The sequence below is a fragment of the Haliotis asinina genome, chromosome 1, assembly GCF_037392515.1.
Source record: "Haliotis asinina isolate JCU_RB_2024 chromosome 1, JCU_Hal_asi_v2, whole genome shotgun sequence".
NCBI lineage: Eukaryota > Metazoa > Mollusca > Gastropoda > Lepetellida > Haliotidae > Haliotis > Haliotis asinina.
The window spans coordinates 36,884,676-36,908,494 of NC_090280.1; the positions used below are offsets into that span (position 1 = coordinate 36,884,676).

The 23,819-nt window shown below is 39.8% G+C and overlaps 1 protein-coding gene across 3 annotated transcripts in view; it reads right to left on the bottom strand.

Annotated features, from left to right (window-relative positions):
• Window positions 1-21,023, bottom strand: part of LOC137290990 (uncharacterized) — a 168,138-nt gene extending 147,115 nt beyond the window's left edge. Inside the window, exons 1-9 of one of the 3 annotated variants that reach the window (XM_067822228.1) lie at window positions 20,917-21,018; window positions 15,891-15,939; window positions 15,493-15,568; window positions 8,609-8,899; window positions 7,661-7,960; window positions 6,615-6,908; window positions 5,595-5,885; window positions 4,647-4,946; window positions 3,601-3,894 (exon numbers count right to left, since the gene is read on the bottom strand). In XM_067822228.1, the coding sequence (XP_067678329.1) occupies window positions 3,601-3,894; window positions 4,647-4,946; window positions 5,595-5,885; window positions 6,615-6,908; window positions 7,661-7,960; window positions 8,609-8,899; window positions 15,493-15,568; window positions 15,891-15,939; window positions 20,917-20,927 (1,906 nt within the window). In that variant the 5' untranslated portion in view covers window positions 20,928-21,018. Of the gene's footprint in view, window positions 1-807; window positions 2,358-3,600; window positions 3,895-4,646; window positions 4,947-5,594; window positions 5,886-6,614; window positions 6,909-7,660; window positions 7,961-8,608; window positions 8,900-15,492; window positions 15,569-15,890; window positions 15,940-20,916 lie in introns of those variants that run through there. The other 2 variants (XM_067822244.1, XM_067822236.1) reach the window with 2 other exon arrangements.
• Window positions 21,024-23,819: the final 2,796 nt, after the last annotated feature.

Sequence of the window (23,819 nt, forward strand, 5' to 3'; positions counted from 1 at the left end):
GTCCTAGTATGAAGGGGTTATGTAAAAAACTTTCTACAGCGATCATTCTCTATGACCAAATGTAGGTTTAATCACTGATGCCATATTGATTGTGCTGCAACGGTCACACTGCTCTGCGTGTAGTATTGATGAAAATGCACTTGTGTGCAGGTAAAATCGATTCGAGCATAATGAGCCTTCTGCAAAAATCACTGAGCTGTGCTCTGTTGCATTAGCGCTGTTTGTGTCGGATGAGAAGCTTTTGAAGGCATTGTATTAAGTACCAGCCAACAACGAAATATGATTCTCAAGGAAGTGAGAAAATACATTTGGCAATATGTAGACGATGTCAGGAAATGACTTTGGCTGGATTGACGAAAACATGATGCCATGATAAATTTAATACTGCCCTTAAAAACACGTATACTCCTTGAAGTACAAGAAAAGAAGTGGTATTATGGACTTGGTTAAGGGGCTCTCAGAAAGGAGCTGCATTGCCGTTGCATCGATCTCTTAAGGATTACACTTTACTTAGCTGCACAGTACTTTTCCCATTAAAGCTTCCCTACATCATAAAGCCAGTGTGTTATAAACCTTAATTATGCATAAGGTATTGCGTAATACAATGGCCGCAAAGACAAAGGACACTGCTGAGATAAATCGGATTATTTTAGGTATGAAACAAACGCTCACATCGACTGGAAAATTTGAACACAACAAGTGAAACATTTCCTCGTATTCAGACTTTCCGTGTTCTTTTGTGAGACATGAGAGACCCATAAAGCAAACGGAACAGAAATGACGATACCAGCATAAAGAATTCGATAATAATATGAGTGTGGAAAAGGTTTATTACGATAACACTATTTGATCGAATCAGTATTACATTTCCGTTTGATTGTCCAATATAACAATCGTGGTGTTAATCATTTCATGCAGTGTAAACCTCTCGCACTTAGCAAAACTGTCTCAGTAACGAATAAGGACATTAGTCCATAATAATCAACAATCCTAGCCCAAGTTTCTGACGTTGGAACCAAAGACTGTGAAACAATCTTCTCTGACTTGCGTTGTGCTCACAAACAACTCGTGTATTATACAGTGCTGAAATACATTTACAAACAACAGCTGATACTTACTGATCTTAAGGAAATTGACAGAAATCAGAAACATGATTCACATATTGTACCCAAGCTGGAGGGTGAACGCTGTGGAAGTATGATAAAAGTAGTTGCTCAGTTCTATTTTGCTGAAATAATGCACAAGTATTGGGTATTGCCCTATCCTCATAAACAACAATATGTTGCTTACTATGAGGCATGTGACCCGGAGGTATTATATCCTGGTTGTGAAAGGGTGCACTATACTCTGGGGGTTTGAATATCAATGTCAGTATTCTGAGCTATCAATGTTCCTCCAGTACGCAAGTCCCAAAACCTTCAAAGTCAAATTTAAACTTACCAATTTTTTAAACACAGTATTTTAGTCATTTCAAATATGGCTAAATTTCCCAACAATCGCCAGCGGCTGAGGGGATGGTCCAACTAGGGTCCATGCAGGTAGCAAAAGTAATGTTAGTCCCCTTGGTCCCTAGTATAGTGATCTACCTTCATTCGAAGTGTGATACTCTAGTTTTACCGTACTTTGAAAACGGATGTTATAATATATACATATTATCATGTTTGCTCTCGTCACGATATGGCTGAAATATTCTCGATGTGACGTTAAATTATAACTCACTCACTCAGTGTTCCATCAGGTGATGGTTTAGAGTATGTACCTGGTGTTAGACGCACCACTGACAGAAGTCAATTTGAACCTGATGTTCAGCTCCAGCCACACTGGTTAGTTTGGGGCCATCCGAAGGTCACCATCACTGAACCTTGACCCAAGAAGTCAGTTAGTCACACGAATTGTTCCCTAAAGAATGGAATATATTTCGCAGCAAATTCGAGTCATCAACACCATCACCATCACCATCACCATCCAGTCATCAACGCCATTCTGTTTTTTTGTCAAGAGAGAGAGAGTTCAGTCAACGAAATTCAAAGCAAAGTGATGGTGCGTTGTCGTGTACATATGCAAATAGCAAATTACGATGTACCTATCCAAAAGAGCGTTTGTTCGCTCTCAAAAACTGCCTGTATTTAAACCCGAAATAGCGCTTCCTGCAGTATTGTAACATATCCGAATGCTGTCCAGCAACACTAACTAGATTCAGGAATAGAGTGTAAATAACACTTTGTGCATTATTATACATCCCATCCGAATGCTGTGCAAGGACACTGGCTAGATCCCGAGTCGCAATAATACTTGCTGCATTATCATAATGTATCCCATCCAACTGCTGTCCAAAACATTTGCGCTGTTAGCTGAAACTGAAACGAAACATCAGTGATAAATATGTACTGAGCATGATATTGCTGAAAATGATTTGTTAGCACGTGTTAGTTCAATAAAGCTGTCATGAGACTTACCATACAAGCAATACAAGAATTATGTGTGTGTGAGTTAATACTTAACGCGACATCGTGACATCGGCAATATTTCAGCCATATCGTGACGAGAACATTTAACGCTGAAATGGAATGTATGTACGTTATAAAAACCTGGACTGTAAAAATACTAGAACATCACAGATATAAACATGTAACTAGCATGAAAAACTAAAACATTGTCGTTAAAGAAGACAATAGAATATAAAACACGGACTATAGATCGCCAACAGCAGAAGGTAGATCACCATACTAGGGACCACGGGGACTTACAGTACCTTAGCTACCTGTATGGATCCTAGCTGGATTTACACCATCCCCTCAGCCGCTGGCGAGTGTAAGAAATAACCGCTACAATTCAAATAACAAAACTACTACGATTAAAATCTCGGTAGACTTAAATTTACATGGAATGTTTTGGGACTTAAATACCCCCTCAGGAGGACAATAATTGTACAATACTTCAAACCCCTTTGAAGGTAGACCCACTAAGAGTCTCAATTACAAGAATTATGAGATGCCATAAAGGATAAGGAAAGATAATATTTTATTATCCCGAAGGAAATTTTGGTTACATCCCAAAATACACGAGACAAGACAAAATAAGAAATACGTAAATTTTAGGAAATATAGTCATGTAGTTAATAATTAGCTGCTCCTTTCTCGATCATCGAATGGTCGCTGTCATTTAACTGAGACTGTTTTGCAAGTGTTTACTCTTTTCTTCTTTCTTACGCATTTAATTTAGAAACTCGTGCGACATTATCATGCCGATGGGAGTATTTGAAAGTGTTGCGTTTTTTATGAACTTTCGATTTTGTGTTAGTAACTGAGACAGTATTTTTAAATATGCCCTGAGTAACATGTAACGTTACTACGTTTTACTGTTTCACTACTTGTTCTGGGTTATTTTTTAATGCTGATAGTACCTACCACTGAAAAATGGTTCTCAAAATGATAGTATATTTTGGGTTGCATAGGGACATATATAATGTATCACAATCTTTTGACACTATTAAGCCGATGGAAATCAGCAAAGGCACACAAGCAATCGCATAATGAAATGTACAGTTTTCCATTGTAGATTGTCTGTGTCTGACTTGTAAGAAAACCTGAAGTATCTCACCCTTTATTGACAGATGCCCCTCACAGGTTAACTCGTCTTGCTGGTCCTGGCATTGGAAAATAAGTTTCACAGGTCCGGAGTAGGATTCCTTGATATTCAACGTGGTGTTAACTGTCACGCTTGTTAGTTTATTTCCAATTTCAGCTGGAGACAAGGACTGACGGACGTTCCCGACCAGCAGTGTGAAGCTGTTTGCTGAAGAACAGAAGTAATTCTGTATGTCCACAGAGAGGTTCTTGTGCAGTCCGGCTGTGTCTGCTGTGTTGTTACTCGTGATGCTGCATCTTGGGACAACTGAAACGACAAATCTTCTTCTGATGGCAATTTATAACAAAGATGAATGAAAAGATTTTTGAGCTCCAACAAAGTAGCGGAAAATTAAACCAGTCACATTAGTTCAGTAGCCACTGTCAGTACGTTAGTGCAGTTGATCAGAAACGAAGACTATTATTGGTATTATTATTACATGATATTATATAGCGCACATATCCAGGCAACCAGTACATGCTCAAGGTGCTGGCGGTGTTTTCTTCGATCATTGGATGTCAATCGCAACAGCACATAATTTCAATCTCAACTCCCTTAGGAACACACAGCTCTTCCAACCAATGGGCGCACTGAGTTATTGCCGTTTTCTCATCCTTCCGAGTTACCCATTTACAGCTGAGTGGAATGGAACACATAGTCACAGTACTTTGTACAAGTTCACTGCAGGTTGTTGTACCCAAACTAGTATTCATGCGACCACCATCTGGTCATTTACCAACGGACCCGTATGTTCTTCTAAAGGCACAGGGTTCTGTACTGAACACTAAGGGTTATGACAATATTGAAAGAGTGTGCACACAAGGTTTTACAGCCAGTCAGAACAGGGCCTGGGCCTGGTACCTCTAAGCTTGCGGGATTCCTAACCTGGCGCCTTTGAGAGCTCGCCCACCACGCCCATTACGTCCCATGGTGACAAAATAGACGCTTATTAAGATAACTCAAAGTGTGTTCTAAGAAGACGTTTCAGGTTATATATGTAGGGTAATGGGTAATCTTACCTTTGGTGAATTTGAAACCACCACAAGACACGTTCTGTTGTGTGTTGTGACAACCAAACAGCAGCCGGATACCCCCTAAAGCTGAAGCTGTGATATTGACGTTTATGTTAGCTGTTTTGTTGGTTGTTTTTTTCACAGATTCAGATATTGGCAGTTGCGCATTTTCGTTCCCATACAGCAGCGAGAAGGTATATTGGGCAGAACAGTAGTATTCCTGGATGTCCACAGTTAGTGTCAGTTCCTCATGCAGTGTCAGCACGTCTGTGTTGTTGTAACTACTGATGTTGCATCGTGGAACGTCTTAAAGAAATACCAATAATTTGATATGTTAACAGTGTGACCGGAGTTACGTCAAGTCTAGCTAAATATTTTAGAATGTCTGCTTGGTCGGCCATATAACTGGGCTTGTATTATGAAAGAGGCAAGGCATAGTTGAAATGTCAGTCAGAGACCACTCAAAGGTCGTGAAACATATCGCGACATTGTGCATTTGGCATCTGCCCACAGACAATAAGCGAAGTCAATATAATATTAATGGAACAATGATAACAATAGTAGTAGTAACGATATATTTATTTAAAACTTTTAAATGATGCGCCAAGTACTACGTCAACCCCAGAATTAGAAAAGGACACACTAACCTTAAACTTATTTCTGCTCCTTTTTTGCCCCTACAAAGCTTGCAATACAAGAAAAACCTTCGATGGTATGTTTCTGAGTAGGACAGTAGGGATATGTTTACTTTCTCTGCCAGCACTGCTTTGGGAGTAGGCATACATTACTTGCAAGCAAAACGAAACTTCTAATGACAATATTTCTGAGTAGCACCGTGGGGGAGACATTTAATTTATTTCCAAAAGCTTACGATTTCACTCTTGCACTTAACACGTGAAACCGAATGCATTATCTGTGCATTGATGTCTCAGAAGGAAATACATATGTACACACTTGCAACAGCCATGGTACACATTGACCGAGTGTCTGAACGCCCAACTGTACATCCCCATTCGCCTGCGTCTGACGGCTTGACTTTGGGTATTGTGAGAGTTGTGTGAGTAGCATTGATTACTTCCCCTTTGTCATCACCAGTGTCTATACATTTCCTCCGTCCCACATCACATGTGGAAGCAGTGCTCCCAGCAGGCTTGGAATAGGCGTGTGTGTCACTTTCCCCTATGCAGGTGAGCTTTGCATTAGACCCGACATAACCCACTTGTGGACATTGCAATTCAGCAACACCTGTTCAAATGGAAGAAAAATCAGGCAATAAATGGACTTCACAGAACATACCCCCTATATCCAATCCTGATCTTCAGTGTGACGAGAGATGGCCACTTGCAAGTCCATTACCCCTTTTCAGTGGGAACAATATCTATCACAAAGTACTTAGATCTGCAGCTCATTGTAATGTAAAATAATAACATTTTGGTTATAAAATGAGTAAGTCAATATTCAATGTCACATTGCAGCCATATCTTGACGAGAACATTCTTGAAAAAAAGGAATTGATGTATATGGTAAAAAACCTGTAGAACGAAGGACAGTAAAACAACTAGAATATCACAATAAGAAATAAAACGAGTGTGTAAAGTTAAAACAAATATCACTATTCAGACAATACAACATAAAGACAGGCTATAGATCGCCAACAACTGAAGGTAGATCACCATACTAGAGGCCATGAGGACTTACAGTACTTCTGCTACCTGCATGGTCCCTAGCTGGATTTACACCATCACTTCAGTTGCTGGTGATTGTATGCAAGATTAGCCACAAATTAAAACCACGGGAATACTAAGGCTAAAAAATGGAAGATTAAATTTGACTTCAAATGTTTTTGGGCTTACGTACCCTCTCAGGAGAAAATAATTTTACGGTACTTCAATTCCCCTGGAGCATACAGCAACTAACAAACTTCCATTGTAGATTGTCTGTGTCTGACTTGTAAGAAAACCTGAAGTATCTCACCCTTTATTGACAGATGCCCCTCACAGGTTAACTCGTCTTGCTGGTCCTGGCATTGGAAAATAAGTTTCACAGGTCCGGAGTAGGATTCCTTGATATTCAACGTGGTGTTAACTGTCACGCTTGTTAGTTTATTTCCAATTTCAGCTGGAGACAAGGACTGACGGACGTTCCCGACCAGCAGTGTGAAGCTGTTTGCTGAAGAACAGAAGTAATTCTGTATGTCCACAGAGAGGTTCTTGTGCAGTCCGGCTGTGTCTGCTGTGTTGTTACTCGTGATGCTGCATCTTGGGACAACTGAAACGACAAATCTTCTTCTGATGGCAATTTATAACAAAGATGAATGAAAAGATTTTTGAGCTCCAACAAAGTAGCGGAAAATTAAACCAGTCACATTAGTTCAGTAGCCACTGTCAGTACGTTAGTGCAGTTGATCAGAAACGAAGACTATTATTGGTATTATTATTACATGATATTATATAGCGCACATATCCAGGCAACCAGTACATGCTCAAGGTGCTGGCGGTGTTTTCTTCGATCATTGGATGTCAATCGCAACAGCACATAATTTCAATCTCAACTCCCTTAGGAACACACAGCTCTTCCAACCAATGGGCGCACTGAGTTATTGCCGTTTTCTCATCCTTCCGAGTTACCCATTTACAGCTGAGTGGAATGGAACACATAGTCACAGTACTTTGTACAAGTTCACTGCAGGTTGTTGTACCCAAACTAGTATTCATGCGACCACCATCTGGTCATTTACCAACGGACCCGTATGTTCTTCTAAAGGCACAGGGTTCTGTACTGAACACTAAGGGTTATGACAATATTGAAAGAGTGTGCACACAAGGTTTTACAGCCAGTCAGAACAGGGCCTGGGCCTGGTACCTCTAAGCTTGCGGGATTCCTAACCTGGCGCCTTTGAGAGCTCGCCCACCACGCCCATTACGTCCCATGGTGACAAAATAGACGCTTATTAAGATAACTCAAAGTGTGTTCTAAGAAGACGTTTCAGGTTATATATGTAGGGTAATGGGTAATCTTACCTTTGGTGAATTTGAAACCACCACAAGACACGTTCTGTTGTGTGTTGTGACAACCAAACAGCAGCCGGATACCCCCTAAAGCTGAAGCTGTGATATTGACGTTTATGTTAGCTGTTTTGTTGGTTGTTTTTTTCACAGATTCAGATATTGGCAGTTGCGCATTTTCGTTCCCATACAGCAGCGAGAAGGTATATTGGGCAGAACAGTAGTATTCCTGGATGTCCACAGTTAGTGTCAGTTCCTCATGCAGTGTCAGCACGTCTGTGTTGTTGTAACTACTGATGTTGCATCGTGGAACGTCTTAAAGAAATACCAATAATTTGATATGTTAACAGTGTGACCGGAGTTACGTCAAGTCTAGCTAAATATTTTAGAATGTCTGCTTGGTCGGCCATATAACTGGGCTTGTATTATGGAAGAGGCAAGGCATAGTTGAAATGTCAGTCAGAGACCACTCAAAGGTCGTGAAACATATCGCGACATTGTGCATTTGGCATCTGCCCACAGACAATAAGCGAAGTCAATATAATATTAATGGAACAATGATAACAATAGTAGTAGTAACGATATATTTATTTAAAACTTTTAAATGATGCGCCAAGTACTACGTCAACCCCAGAATTAGAAAAGGACACACTAACCTTAAACTTATTTCTGCTCCTTTTTTGCCCCTACAAAGCTTGCAATACAAGAAAAACCTTCGATGGTATGTTTCTGAGTAGGACAGTAGGGATATGTTTACTTTCTCTGCCAGCACTGCTTTGGGAGTAGGCATACATTACTTGCAAGCAAAACGAAACTTCTAATGGCAATATTTCTGAGTAGCACCGTGGGGGAGACATTTAATTTATTTCCAAAAGCTTACGATTTCACTCTTGCACTTAACACGTGAAACCGAATGCATTATCTGCGCATTGATGTCTCAGAAGGAAATACATATGTACACACTTGCAACAGCCATGGTACACATTGACCGAGTGTCTGAACGCCCAACTGTACATCCCCATTCGCCTGCGTCTGACGGCTTGACTTTGGGTATTGTGAGAGTTGTGTGAGTAGCATTGATTACTTCCCCTTTGTCATCACCAGTGTCTATACATTTCCTCCGTCCCACATCACATGTGGAAGCAGTGCTCCCAGCAGGCTTGGAATAGGCGTGTGTGTCACTTTCCCCTATGCAGGTGAGCTTTGCATTAGACCCGACATAACCCACTTGTGGACATTGCAATTCAGCAACACCTGTTCAAATGGAAGAAAAATCAGGCAATAAATGGACTTCACAGAACATACCCCCTATATCCAATCCTGATCTTCAGTGTGACGAGAGATGGCCACTTGCAAGTCCATTACCCCTTTTCAGTGGGAACAATATCTATCACAAAGTACTTAGATCTGCAGCTCATTGTAATGTAAAATAATAACATTTTGGTTATAAAATGAGTAAGTCAATATTCAATGTCACATTGCAGCCATATCTTGACGAGAACATTCTTGAAAAAAAGGAATTGATGTATATGGTAAAAAACCTGTAGAACGAAGGACAGTAAAACAACTAGAATATCACAATAAGAAATAAAACGAGTGTGTAAAGTTAAAACAAATATCACTATTCAGACAATACAACATAAAGACAGGCTATAGATCGCCAACAACTGAAGGTAGATCACCATACTAGAGGCCATGAGGACTTACAGTACTTCTGCTACCTGCATGGTCCCTAGCTGGATTTACACCATCACTTCAGTTGCTGGTGATTGTATGCAAGATTAGCCACAAATTAAAACCACGGGAATACTAAGGCTAAAAAATGGAAGATTAAATTTGACTTCAAATGTTTTTGGGCTTACGTACCCTCTCAGGAGAAAATAATTTTACGGTACTTCAATTCCCCTGGAGCATACAGCAACTAACAATCTCAGTTACAAATTCAACTTCCAATCATCTCAAGTCAGAGAACAATTCTAATTCTTTTGAAAATGCAATAATTAAATGAGAACTTACGTTACTGAAAAGGTCCTTCATACTTCTTGATTTGAAATAATTGTCCCTTGTAATGGAATATTCAACACAGTCAAGCAAGACATGCTTGACCGTGATTGTTTCATCACAAGGGATGCCGAACGGAGGATTCTCGCCTTTCAAAAGATATCCATGCGTATACCTGGTGTGGCCAATAAGACACCGTCGTATAATGTCGCAGGAAGGTCAGCCAAAGTGTTACAAGAGATAAGAACATGGCTGGGTAACCAACAGAAGACGATGTCGTACTGGTCAGTCGCAAGATCATTATACATTTCAATAATTTCAATTAAAAGTGAATGTTTACAAGACACATTTTAAGAGGCAAGGCAAGAAAGAGAGTCAGAATAGATTATATGCTGTTTATGTTTAGATTGTCTTTGAATATGTTTAAGAGCTGTTAGAATATGTTTAAGAGCTGTTAATATGGCGTTAGCTTCAGCTGTAAAGATAGGACTATTATCTGGTAATCTAGAAGATATTGTTCTGGATCCACTGACAGTGGCACAAGCCACAGCCCCACTTGGACCCATCTGTAAATAAGGATTTATAATAGCTATATTTATGTTTTAATTGACTATATTCTTGTTTATACTGTAATTCATTCGTTCCTGATGTTTAAATGTCGTTAATGTTCGGTCAACTTGTGGCCTAACCAACTGCCAAGGAGGAGAAGAAAGGAGACGGGAAGAAGCTGTTTTCCAGCTCAATGCTGTCAGCAGAACTAAGTGGTTTAATTCTTAAACCAAGAGGCGGAACAAGAGAAGATTTTCAAGTCAAGTTGCTTTTGCAGGCTCCACCATAGACGATGGAGCCGTAATCAAGTTTAGAACGCACGAGAGATCGATATAGATGGAGAAGGGTAGCTTGATCCCTTCCCTTTTAGAATTTGAAACCACTTTCAACAAGTCAAGTGCTTTTAGGCATTTAGTTTTAAGTGACTTAATATGCGGTAAAAACGTTAGGTGTGAGTCAAAAATGAGACCCAAGAACTTAGCTTTCTTCCCAACTTTATTTGGTGTGCCATCTAGAGGTAGTTCAGGGTCTGTATGTGCTTTTAGGCATTTAGTTTTAAGTGACTTAATATGCGGTAAAAACGTTAGGTGTGAGTCAAAAATGAGACCCAAGAACTTAGCTTTCTTCCCAACTTTATTTGGTGTGCCATCTAGAGGTAGTTCAGGGTCTGTATGTGGTTTATATTTACGCCAAAAATGTATGCAGTTAGTTTTCGATTTAGAAAATTTAAAGCCGTTTTCAAGACACCATTTATTAATCTTGTTTAAACACAACTGCAGTTGTCGTTCAATGGTATGCATATTTTTACCACGACAAGAAATATTAAAACCATCCACAAATAACGATCCATCAACTGAATCGTTGAAAAACTTTGGATAGACTGTTGATCTTTATACTAAAAAGTGTGGGAGACAAAATACTGCCTCGTGGAACACCCTGATCCTGATTGTAATGAGCAGACAGGGTAGGACCCACGCGGACTTGAAATTGTCTGCTATTTAAGAATTTGTCTTTGAATTCAGGCAAACGACGTCGCAAACCGAAATCATGTAAATCTCAGAATGCCATATTTCCAGGTTGTGTCATATGCTTTCTCAAGATAAAAAAAAGATAGACACAACATGTTGTTTATTAATCAGCGCGTTTTTCACAAATGATTCTAAACGCACTAAGTGATCGACAGTACTTCTGTTTTTCCGGAAACCACATTGTATATCTCTCATAAGGTATTTGTTTCCAAGTACCAAACAAGCCGATTATTTATCATGCATTCCATGGTCTTGCAAACACAGCTAGTTAATGAAATAGGTCGATAATTGGACGGATCCGTATGATCACGTCCAGGTTTAGGTATTGGTACTACAAAGGCGTCACGCCATGAAGGAGGAAAGTTACCCGATGTCCAACTATCATAAAAAATATTTAGAAGATTTTCTTGGCACGATTCTGATAAATGCTTCTGGAGTTGATAATGTATCTTATCAGCTCCTGTAGCAGTATCATGAGCTTGATCAAGAGCAGTATGGAGTTCATGAATACAAACAGTTTCATTATAATCTTCCCCATTATCAGAATTGAAATTAATAGTTTTCTTTTCTTGTTGTTTTTGATATTGCTGGAATTTAGGTAAATAATTAGGAGAGGAAGAGTGTTTAGCAAGGGTTTCACCCAGTTTATTTGCTATATCTGATTTTTCCGTAACTAATTCATCTCCATGTTTAAGATGATGGACTGTAGATTTAGTACCTTTACCTTTAATTTTCTGGACCATGTTCGTTACCTTGGAGATGGGTGTCCGAGAACTTATTTTTATATACATGATTTTGCCAAGATTGGCGTTTGTTCTGTTTAAAAGTATGCCATGCTTTAGCATTTAATATCTTAAATTTATTGAAATTATGCACCATGGGAATAATGTTCTGCTTTTTTCCTTGCCTTCCTAGCTTGTTTGCACTCATCGTTGAACCATGGTTTTCTTATGTGTGGAACTACAGAGGACTTTGGTATACACTCATCAACTATGGAATTCAGTTCATCAGAAAAGCATTTACTAGCATCAGGAACGTCAATAAAACGTTCAGGTTTAAGTTTTTTCAGCACATAGTGTTTCATATAAAGCCCAGTTAGCCTTTTTTAAAATTCCGCCTTGATGATGGAGGAACATCAGATGGAGTTACAGCTTTTAATATAGTAGGAAAATGGTCACTTCCACAGAGGTCATCGTGGACTGACCATTCGAATTCATTTAGTAGTTCTGAATTTGTGAATGACAAGTCGAGACCAGAATAGGTCCCTGTACCAGGGTGTAAATATGTGTTGGAACCATCATTATAAATACATGAATCATTGTCATTGACAAACGTCCTCCAACAATTTACCTTTAATGTTTGTAGTTACACTACCCCAGAGTGGGTTGTGCCCATTTAAATCTCCCATTACAATACAGGGCTTCGGGAGTTTTGGGGTGAAAATACATTTCTTGATTTCACGGGGTGTTTTGCAATGTCATTCACATTTGTTTGAGAATCAGATTTAGATTGTGAGTTGGATTTAGATGCCTTAGATATAGATGCATCCTGAATACGGGATGAGTCTGGAAGTACTTCCGCAGTCTGAGTGGATATTTCAGGGGACAGAATCTGAGGTGAATGAGTATTTATCCATGTCCAGTTGGTTTGACAGCTTATAGACATTTTGGTCATTTTGGCTGTATCAGACAGTGATTGAGATACGGAAGCATAAGTTTCAGATTTTTGCACTTGTTTTTTGGCTTCAGCAAAACTAATGTCTTGTGTAAATTTGTTTTTTAGTTTTGCATTTGTTGTTTCCAAATGGGACACTCCTTTGAGAAAGAAGAGGGATTTCCTTCACAATTAGTACATTTTTTGAGAGTGCTGTTGCAGTCATCTGTCGTGTGAGTTTTTTCGCTAAAGTGAGCAGTTTTGAATCGCTTAACAAGAGTGACTCCTTGATCCTTCATCTCTGACGCAATATCAAATGCTGTCATGTCAGCAAACAATTCACGGTCTCGCACTATTCCTTTACTGGTGTTCAAGGTTCTGTGTGCTGAGACCAACACAGGAATGTTCACAAACAATTCAGTCGCCATGAGGTTCGTGGCTTACTGCCGTTTACTACATTCTACAAATAAAGCACCTGAAATCAAGCGTCTGATGTTTTTGACTTCACCCGCAATTCCTTGTATTCCCTTGGATACCTCAAAAGGGTTCAATTTCAATAGTTTCTTATCCAGAGTCTCAATTAGGATAAAGCGGGGCCAGTAGTCAAATGCTTTAGTGGAACTGTGTTCAGTTTTATCAAGATCAATGTCAAGTGGACGTTTTGTGTTTTTGGCAGGGATTTGGTATTCCATGGTAATGTATTGGTTCATCACCCGAGCTCCCCACCCACCACGGAGTATCACAAGGACAATGCTAAAAACAAGCTGATCTCCAGCTTGCAGCACCAAGGATACCCGGATGATATACTCCAGCAGAAAAATTAAAGTTTAATCATTCCACCAAATTGGCCCATGAGCCACCGCCTTCTGGCATAGGACTCTAGGCAAAAACATGAAAGTGTATATTTGAAATTACGAGGGTCCAAAAATTCGCCAAGACTTACTAGGATCAAATTTTCAAATTTTTACATTACATAATGTAACACTCAGGGTTGACGTGACCAGCCGATTGGTTGAACCGGGCCCATTCAACCACCCGTCTAGGTGAAGTAAGGGTCGAAGGTGTGTGTTGAGCAAAGGGAACGCGGTCACAGGTCCCCAGTGCCCTCAACCCCTAGACTCCCGTTCTCCACCGACACAGGGCCGCAACCTACGGCAAACGGGTTGGTGGACCAAATATCCCCCCGGGTCCACAACGGGGGTGTTGGCGAGCTCTTGGTGTTACCCAACAACCACCACGAGGAGGTGGCTCGCCACGGGTGCCTTGTATCTCGGAATGACTGACCTGACGACCCGCATTCCTAGCTAGCACATAGCATTCATGTACTGGCACTCTGGCGTACAATGAATAACTCAACATCAGGTTCTACACTCACATAGGTTTACTCGATCCCTCTCTTCACCACAAGCTGACTTGGTCTGGACAGGGTAGGGCAAGCTCTTTACCAGATATGGAACTGATCGATTGGAACGTGAACGTTCTGCTGACTCTACAACTCGCACCGCACCTCGCGCACATTTTAGCGCTGACGGTATCTTTTTAAGGTGTTCGAGCCTGATCCACCCTTGTCACATGACCCTCTACAATCTCTCTGATTCGTTTGAAGTTACATCATTCCCTGCTCTCATATCGTACCTCGTGATTGGAAATCTCTCTTAACTCTAATCAGCGATTCAGCTTTAATTGCTTTTTGACGAATCTATTCTGTTCTGCCGCTTGAAGGTTATTCCCTTTTTCCACCCCTTGATATATTACCCAGTAGTAATAGTATTAGTGCTATGACGAACTAACCGTTAAACCATAAATATTGGATGTGTATTTCGTTTCTTGTATACGGATGCAATTTTCACCTTATAACACTAATATCACTATCTGGACAAAACAATATAAAAACAGGCTAGACAAGTGAAGGTTGATCAGCAGACTAGGAACCATGGGGACTTACAGTACCTTTGCTACGTGCGTGGTTTGTTAGAAGTGTTAGCCACAATTAAAACAACAAGAATACGACGCTTAAAAAGTCTGGTATGTTTACACTGACTTGACAGTATTGGGACTTACGTATCCTCTAAGGAAGACAGTAATATTACAATGCCTGGAGTCAAGTGAGTGATGGAATTTAACCCTTTAAAGGTGTGTACCCTCAGGGCTACTTTGAGTAACGTGTACTATTCACTTGTATTTCAGCCTCGCGGCAAATATGTTCTCGACTATTTTCTGGCGCTGCCATTTGGAATTGCAGGTACGCCGGAACAGATCTGCCCCCCCCCCCCTACACACACATGCACGCACGCACACGCACACACACACACACACACACACACACACACACACACGCATAGGTTGTTATAGTGTGCTGATTTGATTGGGGAAAGACAAACTTTCATATCATAACTTTGTACCACATCAAGGGGCCGAACTCGAGCTTTTTCATTCCGTACCTGTTTAGTAACAGGTCAATGTGGTTCATATGGTTTTTCGGTCCAAACGCTGATGGTGAAAATGGACATATAGCGATAGCCAGTATTGTATGTGCAAAATGATCCATATTATTGATAGCTATAGGATAATAGTATTTTTCCGTAAGGTATGAGTACAATATGATATAAAACATACCCAGTGATAGGTGAACCACTAGAAACAACGCCGTGGTGTACACAATATACATGGTTCTCCTCTGACTCGATCCCACCTATAACAACAGATGAGGCAGTGTTAATCATATTAAAGTGAGTGAGAGAGTTAAGAGTTATCACATCGATAATGTTTCAACCATATCGTTACGAGAGCGATTCGTTGCAAAACTACATATTGATTGATGGCACGTTATAAAAATATGTCAATGAAGGTCAGTAAAACCAACTAGAATATCACAGAGAATGTAAAACTAGTAATTAGATTAAAACAGTTCAGCTATAGTGGACAACAGAGCATACAAACAGTCTATAGATCGCCAACAACTGAGGGTAGATCACCATACTAGGGACCATGGGGACTTACAGTGCCTTTACTACCTGCATGGACTTACACCATCCCTTCAGCAGTCGGCGAGTGTACGGAAAGCTAACCAAAATTAAAACAACAAAAACACTACGTTTAAAAAGACTGGTGAGTTTTCATTGACATGAAAGTTTTGGGACTTCCGTACCCTCTCAGGAGGACAATAATGTTACAATACTTCAACCCTCTTTGAGGGTACAGTCACTAACAATTCAACTTAAACTACCAATAATTAGAATGCAACTATCAACATAGTAATCAAAATTCAGTCATGAAATTAATTTCCTTTAAAAAAACAGTAATTAAATGAGAACTAACTTTAGTGAAAAGATCCTTAACAGTTTTGACAATGAAATATTTATCCCTTATGATAATCATATTAAATGATTTGTGAAAAGGTTAAACACTATGCATTTTATTGCATAAAGCCATTCAAACATGAATTTATACCACAACTGCACCATCCATCTATGAAAGAAAGTCCGAAAAATTATATTTATACACCGAAACGAAAACTATTTTAGCCCCGCCCACTTAGTATGCATATCTTTATCTGCCTGCTGTCCGTGGGTGTGAGGTCATACCCGATAGTCCGCCCGGTGTACTTACATTTAGTTGGCATACGCCATCGAGATGAAAGTGGCACGAAGCGCAGTATTGTGAATATAACGTTGTTGTAATTTTGTAGTGGAAACTGACAAATGCACTTCGAGTTTTGATGGTGATCCACCTGTGTAAACTACACGGATCTACATTTCCTGAGAATTTTTGTTTGACAGGAAGGGCATAGATAGTGCGGACATTGTGACACTTTCACTAACTAGTAAACAGGAACTGGTGAATTTACTGACATCAACATATATAACATCAAATCATGTATATGTGGCAGGGTGTTAGCTGACACCAATTGTGCGTGATGCCTTAAGGTCCATTGAATTCCTCTGTTTGAATCCTGCTACTTGTTCAGATGGCAAATGTTTCAACATTGCAGTCACCACTGTGTCGAATGTTATTGGAGAGCAATTTTGTTTTCTTAGGATTCTACCAGTCCATCCAGTTAATATACACGCAGTCCTTAGCCTCCATGATGTTGGTGTACACACTGTATTCAATACACACGGTAGTCATAAACAGTTTGTAAGCAAATAAATTATTTGCTTTAATTATTTCTGTGCTGGTTTCTTCATTTCATCGCTGGTCAATCTGTCTTTGGGAATGGTTATATCTTACACCTTACTACTAGAATACGATGAAGAATTTTCTTCTTCACCAGCTGACTGCTGAAGATAACGATACAGTATTTATTACATCTATATTTGTGTTATATCAGTTATCAGCTGTTCAGGAAGTTACAGGTCTTTATCACTTTGCATTTTATGTATTTATTTGCAGATTTATATGACTAAGTAACACGACATATAACCAATGCTTTACACCTGCATGGAAATTAGTAATGTAATAAAACTGATGGTTGATGCACCGATATAGAGTCTCTACCGACTTACTCCGAAAACACACACCAGAGTACTTCTTCTCTGTGGTACAGCACTGTCGACTTATCGACTTCCGTAACGGCACGTATTTCATAGAAAAGATTATCACCATTCTAAAACCTTAACGGATAGATTTAATCAGAAGACGCAATAAAGCTGAAAGTTACTCAAGAGCCTTAATAAAATCATGAACCTTGAACGTAACTATTTCACGTTTACCTTATTTCAGTATACTTTAGTACCGGAAGACAGCCCCATCACATTCGTCCAACATGGTCGTTATCATAACTGCTGAAATATTAATTCTGTATATGATCCGGTTTCAATGATCACGTGATAGGCAAATGGCTTAAAAACCAGTCTGCAGTAGTCTATTCAAAACGTAGTCAGGACCGGGATTGTTCCACTGCTGAATATTGTCAACTGGTGGAATCGTCGTCGATGGTCTTGTCCCTAGAAACACTTGCAAACAGAAACGGTTGTATGTATCTGATATTATCTGTTACTTGTATACGAGCAAAATCCAGGTTGGATTTCCTGGACTTATTTATTTCCTAAACTAAAAGCAAATCTCAGTGTGCGCACAGGCTCTGCACAACTGTATTTTCCGTGTGATGTAGCGACTCTCGGGTATGACGTTACGCGCCCACGTGCCCGCCTACCTCATTATCTTGCGAAATGGCTATGCGTTTTCGAGGGACGTGCGTGTTTTCGTTTTAGATGCGTCACAATAGAAACATTACTATCTATAAATGTATTTTGAGTATATTATATACATCTAGGTGTTCATTGAGATCGAATATAACCAATGTGTAAAGACCTTTATAAAACCCCTTTCATACATGTGTTCCCATATACACAAAAAGCCAAAGAAACGTTACCCTACTTCCATATGAAGTGATCGTTGTGATGCATGGAAGTCTACTTCTTGGTCTACCTATGGTGATCCAAATTTCTCTTTAGCCCTGAATAAGTCTCAGAACGGTGATACGGTGGCATTCGGCGACGTTTGCAACAGCATTTTACTTTGCAAGCAAACATGTTTTAGGTACGATAATTTTAGATGTTCCTGAACACTTTTTCACAATTATAAAACCACGTTTTACATGTTTTGACGAATGCAAGTCAGAGAGTTATTTTACAATTTTACACACTTTACAGCAGTTTTTCTCTTGCTATATTAGTTAAACAATGGTGACTATAAAAGTTAACCTTTGTCACAAACAGCAATGTATTTCAACCTTTCTTTTGGACATATACATCACTGTTCCTGGTATATGTCGGCACAGTCGAATTGAATTGCACTGAAAGAGTTCGTTTTACATAAATGTTAATGTTTCTTTGTCATATGCATATAGCTGTGATGTTCAACCTTCTTGTATACTAACTGCTTAAAGTAAATACACAAAGGACGAATGTGGTAATAACGGGAAGCAGAATTTTGTTGTTACTGTATAGTCCTCTTGATGCTTTGCCAGTGTTGTTATAAGGGATTAAGTCACTGGGTTCTGTGAAATTCTGAACTTTGTTGTGGAATATGATTTGAATTTGAGTTTAGCTCATCGAACTTATAATGATACTGATTAATGTGTTCGCTCAATCACAGTTAAGAGAGTTCGATTACAAGTTCCGAAACCTAAACGCCCATATGTATCAGACATGTAATGGAAAGCCCATGTTGCCCTTGTAGATGTCAGAGTGAAAACGCCCTACACCTCTTTGTTTTCACTTGGGACAGCTATATTTAGATACATACTAATAGATATGTTTATACTTAAGGTTATCACATGGATATCATTATGACGGACACACAGAAAGTTTGTACTTTGAAAAACAGAAAATAGTGAATCTGTCCACGATTTTATCATCAAGTCACAACGCTTTTAATTTTCGCAGAAAATTAATTAACTCAATCTAAATTAACAATAACCTTCGAGAATGGAACTACATGACACTGGCGTCCCAAAACAAATAACAGCTTGGAGGGTTGTCATGGGAGTTTACAGGAGATATTCCACTTGGGAGGAAACGTAGGTGTGTCTCGACATTGTCGGGGTATTCCATCCCAATTGCGAACTGATGAACTAAATATTACCATCACTTATGACCAGATGTTATAGTCTCATACAATGTTGCACTGACGAGGCATACCTCCAAGCCGGAATGACAAGGTCACTTCACCGTGCTTCTTACTTCGATTAATTAACACATTTTCATAAACAAGTATATGACGAGAATGACACAGATTACTTCAAGCGGTGTTGGAGGACATCTCTCACTAAACAGCGGATAGAGAGTCAAGTTGTATCATATGTCAGGGGACAGCCTTACCAATAAGGTATTTAAGTGGTCCATGAGCCGACAAGGTTCCTTTGCTTTTAACCTTGTTAAATTGAGTAGACAGTTGCTGTTGTATGATACTTTGCTGTAGCCGATCCCTGGTATCAGTTCCAAAATATCAGTCATTAAAAAACGTTTAGGTAGATTAGATGAGGAAAAGTGGTTACGCAATTAAGGTTGTTTAAAAAAGATTGTAGACCAGAACCGTATGTAACATATTATGTCTAGACATAGGCGAAGTAATGTAAGTAAATTTCGCTGTGGTATCTTACCTCTTAATATTGAAAGTGGACATTAGAGCAAACCTCCACACCAATAAATCAAAGATTATCTGAAGAGTCTGAAGTTCATTCCTTTTAAATTGAGCCTTTTACCATGATTTTAGAGGTACGTTTATGAATGAATTTACTTTTAGCCCAGATGATAGTGATCATTTGAAATTAATTATGGTAATAAATATTGCTGAAATTAGGGTTCTTAAACATTTTCTGATACTATTAACGATATGTTCGGTAGGAAGCAGTTACATTCTTAATATATTTTACCTATGTACTTTGTATGTATGCTATGAAAACAATCCGTCCAGATTGTGCATTGTACACTTTTTTGAAGTCTGTTTAGTGAGTCTCCTGAGCCAATGTTATCGCTGGATGATATGTTTTACCTAAGCAACTAAAAGCCTGTTTACCTGCGCCGTATCATGTAGCACCAACTGCGTTCTTAAGTAAGGTCAGTGTGACATCACCTGTTTCAGATAATCGTCGACTAGACGTAACTGTGTAATTCTCACTTTATTTTGGGCTTTCCCTGTTTATGAACAACTATACAGTAGTTCAATTTTCGTTTCAGAAATGTCGTGAATATCAACAAACGGCATTATCTCGACTCGGAGTTTATAAACAAAAGGTGTTCCAATTGGTTTATTGATTACAGCACTATGTTTAAAATTTACATACAGACGTAACACTATCTGTTGTCATCACATTGAGTGACACATACATCCACGGTCACTGACCACAGAAAGACGTTTCCCTCCAGGTCTCCCTTGTGGGATCATTATATCAAGTGTACATTACGAAACCGCACACTGTGTCTGGCACATATGCGTATATAGCCACAACTACATTACTATAGCGTGAACATCTGTGTGGCTTCATGCTCACGAAGTCTTCCAGACTGAAACATGTACCTGGGCTACTCTGAAAACCTACCTTTCATACACAGAGATATTCATTCGTACCCTTGCGATCCTGGGAACATATTCCTACGTCCGACAACTGCATCCAGCCGCTGTTATTGATTATCATGACAACCAGAGTAATACACGGAAGTATGGGAACATTAAACCAGTGAGTCAGTGAGTGATAAACTATTGGTTAAAGCCGCATCAATTCGCGACTATTCGCAGCTACACTGTCAGCTATAGAGATAATTACTGGCCTGCGAGTTTCTACGTGATGTAATTTCATGTAAAGCTAGCATTAGTCTGTCTCACAGTCCCTAAACACAATATTGTCCCTACTGCCTAGCCCTCTGTGCAATGCTTAAGCCCTGAGTGAAGCAAGTATAAGTCCGGGAGCGGACTACCCTACACTTCGTGAATGTAAATTACATGCTTAGTATGTTCAAGCTATGTCATAAATTTGTTAACTGCTACTTGGGTAATGAAAAACATGAAAAAAGCATGACCACAGCACTACTAGCATGCGCATGCGCCTTGACCTTGTGATAATAAGCATGCGCAACGCCAACGTCTAAAACGCGAGATCGCGAGATCGCGAGAACGCGAGAAAAGGAAATGTCGTGTTCTCGCGATTTCGTGTTTTTGTGGCCTTGTTTGACAAGTCGAGTTTGCGAGATTGCGAGATTTGACAGCATGTACAAATGTCGCATTCTCGTGTCGTTGACGTTTGACAAAAACTTGATCTGTACCAAAAACACGAGAATGCGAGATCGCGAGATCGCGAGATTTTGGCCAAATCTCGCGCTCTCGCGATCTCGCATTCTCGCACTTTTGACATTTTGAGCTTGTTTCCTAAGGTCGAGATCGCGAGAATGCGAGATCGCGAGAAGGTCCCTTACAGTATTCCATAGTAACCTCTTGTTTAGAGAAAATTGCGACATTGTTGACGATTTCTTGACACTGAAATATCAAACGGCGACCTTGCATTGACTGTTGGGACATGTTGACAATCTACTGATAAAGGTGCATCCTTCACAATTATAGACCCATCCAGTTGTGACACGGTCACGCAATGCAATAGTATTCACTTGATCAGGTCACACTGGACACACTGTACAGAGAAATGAGTATACATTGTGTATTTATAGACGAAGTATTTATTGACAGTGTTACTCTAAACAGGTCAAAAGAACACAGCCTCAGTTCAAGCTGTGACTTCAAATGCACACTCAGCGCCTTAAACCTGTGTGACCCATAACAACCAAAAGCTTACTTATGTGACACACTTGACCCAAACATATCCTCATAACAACAACATAACACGGCTGTATGGACTGCTAATTATGACTGTCAAAGTAGCTGATTAAAGAGTTTCTCTCTTCTAATTTTAGATTCCCTGACATCGAAACTGTTACACGTTAAATGACGATCGTGTAAACAACACATTTTCGTGATTACACGATGCTGTTTGATGTGATGTGATTATTCATGTAAATGTCACCATTACCCCATGAACACAACAGGGTTATGCATATTGGTCACAGTGTAAGCCAATCGCAGTCACTATCAAGGTTACCATTTCTCTTCGACTCCTCTCCCTTGTTGGGTTACAACAATTAAGTAACTTCTTTCCAGCGTTAGTTCTCATTCAATTATTGTTTTGTTAAAAGGAATTGATTTTTTGGTTGAATTTTGAGTAATATGTTCTATAAATTGATGTGGCACCCATGAAGAGCCACCTCCTCGTGGTGGGTGCTGGATAACGCTAAGTGCACTTCTCCCGTGTGGACCCGGGACAGAATGTGTTCACAGCACCCCATTGCTTGTCGTAAGAGGCGACTAAATTGGGCAACCTGTTTGCCGTGGGTTGCGTCCCGTGTCGGTGGAGGACGGGAACCTGGTGGTTGAGGGCAGTTGGGCTTTTAACTGCGTTCCATTTGCCCAACACACCACTTTGGCCCTTACTTCACCTAGACGGGTGGTTGAGTTGGCCCGATTCAACCAATCGGCTGGTCATGCCAAGCCCTGTGCATGGACTGTCTATCTGCCATTGCACAAATTTGATTTGGAATTGTTTTAAATTTCGGCTTTGGCAATACTGGTGATTTGTAACTTGTTTGATTGTAAATTATGATAATATGAACTTTGCCTAGAGTCTTATGCCAGAAGGCGATGGCTCATGGGCCAATCTGGTAGATTAATTTCTTATAATTCTTCTACTGGAGTATATCATCCGGGTATCCTTGGTGCTGCAAGGTGGAGGCCCGCTTGCTTTAGCACTGTCCTTGTGATACTCCGTGGTGGGTGGGGAGCTCGGATGATGAACCATATGACACCAATCATGGCTTATGAAATACCAACCAAAAAAACTAAACGTCCACTTGAAATTGATCCTGTTGATGCTGATCATAGACCGTCTCTATCGATTGAGTATTGGCCACGTTTTCTCGTTATTGAGACTCCGGAAAAGACACCATTGAAGTTGAACCCTTTCGCAGTGTCAAAGGGTATTCAAGGTATTGCAGGAGATGTTAAGAACATAAGACGCTTACGTTCGGGTGCCTTACTAATTGAGTGCAGCAAGAAACAACAAGCAACCAACTTGATGAGTATTGAATCTTTTGTGGGTATTCCGGTCACGGTCTCTCCTCACAAGACCTTGAACACGAGTAAAGGTATCATCAGAGATCGGGATCGATTGTTTGCTGACATGACCGAACTTGATATAGCATGTGAAATGAAAGATCAAGGAGTGCTGTATGTGAAGCGTTTTTCAACCCGAAAAAACAATGAAACATTCCAAACGAATACTTCTCTGTTTTCTTTTTCATCGCCAAATGCTCCCAAATCAGTGAAGGCAGGTTACTGCAATATCCAAGTTGAAACGTACATCCCCAACCCACTCAGATGTTTTAAATGCCAGAAAT